General features: G+C 41.1%; 1 protein-coding gene across 1 annotated transcript; it reads right to left on the reverse strand.

The window, feature by feature from the left end:
• Positions 1–1,721: 1,721 nt before the first annotated feature.
• Positions 1,722–3,076, reverse strand: LOC110791276 (eukaryotic peptide chain release factor GTP-binding subunit-like). Its single transcript, XM_021996031.2, has 3 exons — positions 2,584–3,076; positions 2,160–2,497; positions 1,722–2,090 (listed from the first exon to the last, which is right to left on the reverse strand). The coding sequence occupies exons 1-3, from the start codon at positions 3,074–3,076 to the stop codon at positions 1,722–1,724; spliced, it is 1,200 nt and encodes a 399-aa protein (XP_021851723.1).
• Positions 3,077–8,827: the final 5,751 nt, after the last annotated feature.

Below are 8,827 nucleotides of genomic sequence, written 5' to 3' on the forward strand. Positions count from 1 at the left end.
CATCTTCTTGGTACAAAGCTTCAACTATGAAATCCGCCAACGCTTGGGCTTTAATTGCCGTTCGTGGCCGGAATTCCAAGTCGAATTCTGACAGCTCTATTGCCCACTTTAGCAACCTTCCTGATGTATCTAGTTTGCTAATGGCTTTTTCGAGAGGAAAGTTTGTCAACACTTCGACTGTGTGTGCGTCAAAGTACGGTTTTAATTTTCTAGCCGCGATGAGGACTGCATACGCCATTTTCTCAACCAACGTGTATCTTGTATCGGGGCCGTTTAGCACATGGCTCACAAAATATACTGGTTGCTGCACTTTGTTCTCTGTTTCTGCTACTAGTACTGCTGCGACTGTTTTCGACGACGCCGATATGTACAACTGTAATTTTCCGCCTTCCTTTGGCCTTGCTATTGTTGGTAGGTTTTTCAGGTGATTTTTTAGGGATTCAAAAGCCTCTTGCTCTGTCGGTCCCCACTTGAATTTCTTGTTTTGCCTCAAGGTTGTGAAGAAAGGCATCTGCTTATCTGCCGACTTGCTCACAAATCTTTTCAAGGCGGCCATTCTTCTTGTCAACCGTTGTATGTCTTTTACACTTTTGGGTTGTGGCAGACTGATGATTGCTTCTACTTTTTCTGGGTTAGCGTCTATGCCACGCTCGCTGACTAAGAATCCCAAGAACTTTCCTGATCTTACTCCGAAGACGCATTTTTTCGGGTTCAGCTTCATCCTGTATTTTCTCAGTGTTTTGAAAGTTTCCCGAAGATCAGCTATATGATCTTTCTCTTGTCGGCTTTTCACGATAGAGTCATCCACATAGACCTCCACATTTCTGCCCTTTTGGTCGGCAAATACTTTGTCGACCAGCCTTTGATACGTTGCCCCTGCGTTCTTTAACCCGAATGGCATTGCCTTGTAGCAGAAAACTCCTGTATCCGTGATAAAAGACGCCCTCTTCCTGTCTGATTTATGCAGGCTGACCTGGTGATATCCTGAGAAAGAATCTAGGAAACTGAGCAGTGCATGCCCGCTAGTAGAGTCTACTAGCCTATCAATCCTTGGCAATAGATAGAAGTCTTTTGGACATGCTCTGTTAAGGTTGGTGAAGTCTACACACATCCTCCATGATCCACTCGGCTTTTTCACCATTACTACGTTTGCCAGCCATTCAGGGTAATCACACGGCTCAATGAAACCTGCCGCCAAGAGCTTTTCCACCTCCTCTTGTATTACTGCCATTTTCTCCGTGGAGAAGTTGCATTTTTTCTGCGTACTGGCCTAACATTTTTGTCGGCATTTAGTCGATGGACCATTACGTCTGGATCGATACCAGGCATCTCATCTGCTGAAAATGCAAAGACGTCGGCATGCTCTCTTAGCAAGCTTATGAGGTTGACCTTCATGTCACTTCCCATTTCCGTACCAATTACGACCGTTCTATCCTGTCGTCCGACCTCCAATTCAATACTCTCCGTCAGACCGTCTGGCATTGGTCTTGGTGCTGTTGATGGTCTTTCATCAAAGTGTTCCATGTCAAGTTAAGTTCGGCCTCTTTTCGTCGTGTTCTTTCTTTCCGGCCTTTCTTTTTGCCCTGCTCGATCAGTAGTCAAGTTTACTTCTGGGACCATTCTTCCCGGTGTTCTCAAAGCAGTCAAGTAACAGGACCTTTCCGCCTCCTGGCTTCCCCTTATTTTTGCCGGTCTTTCCAGGTTCGACATATATATCATTTTCAAGTGATAAGTGGAGACTTTGCCTGCGCATCGTGTATGAACGGGCGACCGATGATCACATTGTAGGTCGCTAGCACTTTGATGATTAGGAAATCCACCATGAGGTCTCGCATCTCAGATCCTTCTCCGACTTTCACCTGCAGCCTTATGCTACCCTCCGGGTACACCGTAGATCCTGAGAAACCGATTACTGGGTAGTTTACCCTTGTCAGCTCTTCCTCTGGTATGTGTAGTTGCTTGAATGCATCCCAAAATATGATGTTTGTTGAGCTACCTCCGTCTACCAGTACTCGGTTCACATCGGCATTTTCTATATCAATTGTTAGAACTAATGGGTCATCATGTGGGAAAATGATGCCTCTACAATCCTATTCCGAGAAGGTCATCACTGGTATGCTGGGTGGGCTTGGCCACGCCCTAGTGTTGTGATAGTTTACCATGTGCTTGTGTTTCTCCAAACTCCTACTGGCGCCACTTATCGTCCCTCCGTGGACTGGGCCGCCAGAGATGACAAATACAGGTGGTTTTTTCCCGTTATCCCTTTGCTCTGCCCTAGCACTGGTTTCCAGTGGTCTTTGCTCTATTCTGGGTGGCTGGTATGGTTGTTCAATTCTGGGATATTGTTGCTGATTTTGCTGTTGTTGTGGTCGGTATGAATTGGCAGGGTTTGCTCCTGCTGGGTTGTGGTTACCATTTCCTTGTCTTGCCCTATATTGCGAGAAATACCCCTTTCTCACCATATCCTCAATGTTGTCTTTGAGGTCTCTGCAGTCCTCTGTGAGGTGGCCGTGTTATTATGGAAGTCGCAGAATTTTTTGACATTTCTTTCCCTACTCTGCATTGGTGGCGGCCTTCTCCAACCGTCCATCTTGTTATTTATGTTGTAAATTGTCGTCCGCGGTGTGTTCAACGGAGTGTAATTATCGAAGAGTCCTCGGGACTCCCTTCTATCTTGTCGGGGTCTCTGCCCCTGGGGATTGACATTCCTATTGTTCTGGTTTTTCTGGCTTGCCCCTTGCTGATTATTATTCTGGTTGAAACTGTTTCCTCCTCTTCCCGCCTGCAGATTGTTATAGTTCGGATTATACCCGGCATTTCCACCGGTTGACATTGCTACACTGGAGATTTTCATCATTTCATCTCCCCTGATGTACTCATTTGCCTTGTGTAAAACATCGCCCAGATTAATGTATGATTTCCGGCTGAGGTACTTCTTGAATTCACATTCTTGCATTCCCCTCATCAAAGGTAGAACTGCAACCTCCTGCTGCAGATTAGGGATAGTGATTGACTCGTTGTTGAAACGGGTGAGGTAGTCTCTTAACGGCTCTCTATCCCTCTGAGCAAACGACATTAATTCTCATGATGATTTCTTTCTTTTCTGTTTGCTCACAAAGCACGACAAAAACGCCGCCTGCAATTGCCTGAAGCTGTAAATGGATTGAGCCTCTATGCTCTTATACCAGCTCGCTGCGACTCCTAAGAGCGTGGATGGGAACACTTTGCACCACATAGTGTCAGAATCTGTGTATAGCATCATGTGTTGTTCATGAAGGAAATAGTGCCCTTGGTCCAAGTATGCATTCAATATTAAGTCTAATAAATGCGGTTCTGTATTAATTAACAAGTTAATAATTCAGTGAGATCAAGTGAGCTGAATGCCTAGCTAGAGGCCGCTTCAGTTCAAGTGGAATTAATAATATTAATCCACAGCTTACTCTTGACTGAACCCGTAGGGTCACACAAATAGTACGTAAACGGATCAAGTATTTAATGGCATTAAATACTCCATCTATGGATATTCGGAATCGACGGATCTTGGTTTCAGTGGGAGCTGAGATCGTCACAAGCAAGAAAATGAATACTCCGGAAACGATGATATTGCCGGAAACGGAAATATGGATCGTATCGGAAATATAAATATTATCCAAGTCGTAGATGTTGCCGGAAACGGAAACATGGTACGTATCAGAAAATATTAACGGAAATGGAAATATTGCCGGAATCGGAAATATTGCCGGAAACGGAAATATTGTCAGAATCGGAAATATTATCGGAATCGGAAAATAATTCCGGAAACGGAAATATTAAATATTTGTTCGAAACGGATATTAATTCCGGAATCGGAAATATTAAATATTGTTCGTATCGGAAATGAATTCCGGAACCGGGAATTTAATCGGAAGCGTATCGTACGAATAAGCATCGGACGAGGCCTGCCGGACGAAGGCCCAGCACGAAGTCGGGCCATCGCCCAGCAAGCCAAACGCGCGCCACACGCCAAGCCAAGGCAGCGCCCAGGCCCACCGCAAGGCAGGCCCAGCGCGCGCCAAGGCCATGGCTGCGTTGCGGGCCTCGTGGCGTGGGCTGAGCGTGCGCGCGCATAGGCGCCCCTCGTGGGCTGCCGTGCGTGTGTGTGTTTGTGTTCATGCACGATTCCTAAAGCTATTAGGATTTGGTATATGATTAAATTCCTAATCCTAAAAGGATAAATTAATTAATTAGAGTTCTTATAGGATTCTAGTTTAATTAATTCGTATCCTAGTAGGATTCCAATTCCCTTTCCATACCTCTATAAATAAGCGCCTAGGGTCATAATTTATAGACACAATTGAAGTATTCTAAGGGTAAGTTTTTGAAAGAAAATTCAGCCATACACTTGCACTAACCTAGCCGAAAATCCTAGCACCTTAAGGGCGATTCTAGTTGGTCAATCTTGAGGCGGATCCGGACGTACTGTGGACTATCTACGGAGGGACGACACTTGGAGTCCTAAAGACTTGTTCTTGTTTGGTTCGGGCGCAGCTAGGGAGGGCACGCAACAAAGTGTATGCATCTAAACTATGCTAAATGATTATGTGTAAATAATATGCTTTCCTGGCTTTATGGTTTTTCCGCATGATTTATGTTCTGTCATATGAATCATAACCTAACAGTGGTATCACGAGCCCCTTATTATTTTCATAATCTAAATTGCATAACATGGTTAAATTTCACAAATTTGCAAGGAATTAAAAGGGGTGATTAATTTTCGTAATTGTTAATTAATTGCAAATTGCGTTTATTTAATTATATGTACGCAGTTTTTCGGCAGTTTCTTCGTTACTCATCCAAATCGAGTAATTTTTGTGTCAATTCCGCATGTAAAAGGCATTCTAAAATTTTGACAAAGTATTTTTCGGCCAAACCCAGAATTCCCGAATTCGAAGCCTAACTATGACTTTTCGGAGGTTTTAGTTTTTCGAACGCAAAAATTTGTAAATTTAAGATGTTAAATTAAGTATTTGCGATTCTTGTTGATAAATCTTGAATTTTTTATTGACCTAAAGTATATGTTTAACAAGTTTGAATGCCTAGCCTTGTTAATTATACAACCTAATTCGTAATTATGATTAATTTGTTGAAATTCGAATAATTTAGAATTAATTTGATTTTCATAATTAATTCATAGTTTAATTAGGTATCTATGATTAAAATCCACCATAAAAATTGTTAATTTATGTTAAATTTTTAATTTTTATGACCTAGATTTGAATCCATGTTAATCGGAAATTAATTGATCAATAAATTTTCGATTTTTTCGCCCTAAAATTATGAAATTAATATGTTTTATTAATTTGTCATTAATTTTGAATTTAAAATTTAAAATTTTTTATGAAAACGCTCATTAATGTTGCACGCACAAAGCAATGGAAGCTACGTGTTACCCTCAAGGGGTGTTGTATATTGGGGGCACGCGACGACGAGCAAGGGAGCTCGTCGCCCGTGCGGTACGAATGCAGCGAGCAACATAGCGCATGGCGCGCGCACGAGGCAACGCAGCCATGCGTGTGTGTGTGTGTGCTATGCGATGGGCGAGGGCGACGATGCAATGCACGAGCGACGAGCAAGACGCGTCTGGGCAGCGATGCTGCCGCGCCACAGCGCGCCTGGCTCGCCCAGCCAGCAAGCAGAACGCGCGAGCAGGGAGCGATCCCTCGCTCGGCGCGCGCTGGCGTGCGCAGCAACACGCGACACAGCACAAGGCTGCGCGCAGCGTGGCCAGCTGTGGCGTGTCGCTGTGTGTGCTTTGTGCTACGATCAATCGAACGGGGCGCGAGCCTCGTAGCTTGATGGGGCTTGGGCGCAAGCCCAAGTGCCTCGTCTCGCGACGATTGGTACGTTTTGAATTTAATTTTAATTTTCAGTTCGGAAACGATTTTAATTAATTTTAAAATTCGAAATTTAAATTGTTTTCTTGGATTTTAATTTTGAATATTATAATTATTATTAATTTTATTTATACTAATTATTTTACTAAAATTAAATCTTGAATTAATTTAAATTCGTTTAATTCAACTGAAATAAATTAAATTAATGGATTCGATTATAAATTTATATGAGCTTTAAATTTTAACTAAATTTGTATGTTTCCGGTTAGACTAGAAATACATTTTTATGTTTAAAATTAGTAAAGCATATGAATTTATTGGTTTAAGTGGGAGCATTTTTAGTCATAAACTCTTGATTAGGTCTACAAATCCCTTAAGGTTAAACAACTTGATTAGAATTAATAAGGACTGAATAATTGGTAGATTATTGGTGCCCTTGATTAATTGCTGCAAATATTTATGTGATGCATAACGTGTTTTACTAACCAGCTATGTGGGCCATTCATGATAATGAATGGGTAAATGGTATATATTGTATATGTACTGTTTTGCAGGTTATGAAGTGACTAGTATGGCCCAAATAGGATAGAAAATATGGTCTGCGTACCATTAATTTGAATGTAATTGGTCTAAAGTACCAAAATTGTTTTTCAATTCAAATATGGTCTGCGTACCATCAAATAGTTGTAATTAGTTTAATTATAGCTTATCCTATTTGAAGAAAATGGCGCCTCCCACGGAGATTTTCAAGACGGACTTTGAAGTTGAAGCTTCAAGATGAAGTCGGGCCATACTAGATCACATTTATCTTATGCATGTTTTAAGTTATTTATTGCTTTTAAATATGTCTTAAATATGCATGAGATCAAAGCTTGATTATGTTGCATGATTAAGGATTTTAGTTCACTTAAAATCTAACCAACATAGTAAGAGCCTTAAGTTCCAAACTTTAAAATTGAGTTAAAAGGTGCCATGCCAAAATAACACTTACTTGGATATCCTTTCTTCATCGATCTTAGTAATAGTTTTCCGCCATAGCGAGGTGTTACTTATCGATACTTAAGGGGTAAGGTACACAAATAATTGTGAGTACATGTTAGTTTTGGTGAAACTCAACGATATAAGTAAGGAGTCCTTTTATGTCGTGGCAAAATCGATAGGTTTACCTAATAAGTTCTTAGACGTGCCTATCAACCAAGAATAGTTTCTAGACTATTAGCAAAAGGCTTTTGCTTACCTAAAAGATTTTAGAATTAAGTCTAAATACATAATGTGCTTAATTCTTCAATGGATTTTAGGATCTTGGAATCATTTTATTCACACCTGCCGGAACACAAAACTTGAATAAAATGCTTAATGAACATTGAATTATGCATGTATGCTAGAATTTAAGTTTATTAAGAGAAACTGTGAATGGTTATTTATATGTTTATTCTTTTCAATTGTAGTTTTAATTATGGCAAACAACAATTCATTCAACATTCGATCAATTCTCGAAAAGGAGAAGTTGAGCGGGAAAAACTTCCTTGACTGGCAAAGGAACTTGCAAATAGTTCTTATGCAGGAAGAAAAGGAGTATGTCCTGGAAGAGGCGATGCGCGAAGCCGCAGGCGAAGGGGTCACTCAGGCAGCCCTCAATCGTTGGATTGATGCCAACAAGGATGTGAAATGTCTAATGCTCGCCACCATGAGTGCATATCTACAGAAAACGTTCATCAACTCAGATGCTTTCACAATCATCAGTGAGTTGAAGAACATGTTCCAAGATCTGGCTCGAGTCGAAAGATTCGAGACTCATAGGCAAATTCTTGAGACCAAGCTTAAGAAAGGCGAGCCCGTAAGTCCACATGTTCTCAAAATGATTGGACTCATTGAGAATATGAGTCGGCTGGATCAGCAATTCTCTCAGGAAATGGCTGTAGACACCATCCACCATTCTCTTCATAACGGGTATGATCAGTTCAAACTGAACTACAGTATGAATAGTCTGGACAAAACGCTCACTGAGCTTCACGGTATGCTGAAGACCGCTGGAAAGACGCTCAAAAGTGATAAGCAAGATGTGCTTATGGTGCGTGGGGGTGAGTTCAAGAAATCTGGAAAGAAGAGGAATGATAAGAAAGGTGGCAACAAGGCCAACCCAACTAAGCAAACTGGCGCCAAGTCTGAAAAGAGGAAGGTCAGTCAACCCACTTCTGAATCCGAATGCTTCTACTGCAAGAAGAAAGGGCATTGGAAGAGAGATTGCTTGAAGCTAAAGGAAGATCAGAAGAACGGAACAGTCGTTCCATCTTCAGGTATTTTCGTTATAGACTGTACACTTGTTAATTCAACTTCTTGGGTATTAGATACAGGTTGTGGCTCACACTTATGTTCCAATTCTCAGGGACTAAGAAGAAGTAGAAAGTTAAGCAAGGGTGAAGTCGACCTACGAGTGGGAAATGGAGCACGGACTGCTGCATTAGCTGTAGGAACTTACTATTTGTCGTTGCCCTCTGGGCTAGTTTTGGAACTGGAAGAGTGTTTCCATGTTCCAAGCCTTACTAAAAACATCATTTCAGTTTCTTGCTTAGATGCTAAGGGATTTTCCTTTTTAATAAAAGACAATAGTTGTTCGTTTTATTTTAAAGAGATGTTTTATGGATCTGCTAGATTAGTCAATGGACTTTATTTATTAGATCAAGACAAACAAGTTTATAACATAAATACCAAAAAGGCCAAAAAGGATGATTCAGATCTCACCTATCTGTGGCATTGTCGATTAGGCCATATTAACTTGAAACGCATGGAAAGACTTCAAAAAGAAGGAATTCTAGAACCATTTGACTTAGAGGATTATGGTAAGTGCGAATCATGTTTACTTGGCAAAATGACAAAGCAAACTTTCTCTAAAGTTGGAGAAAGAGCAACTGAACTATTGGGTTTAATCCATACAGATGTATGTGGACCAATGA

This window comes from Spinacia oleracea, chromosome 4, assembly GCF_020520425.1.
Source record: "Spinacia oleracea cultivar Varoflay chromosome 4, BTI_SOV_V1, whole genome shotgun sequence".
Lineage (NCBI taxonomy): Eukaryota > Viridiplantae > Streptophyta > Magnoliopsida > Caryophyllales > Amaranthaceae > Spinacia > Spinacia oleracea.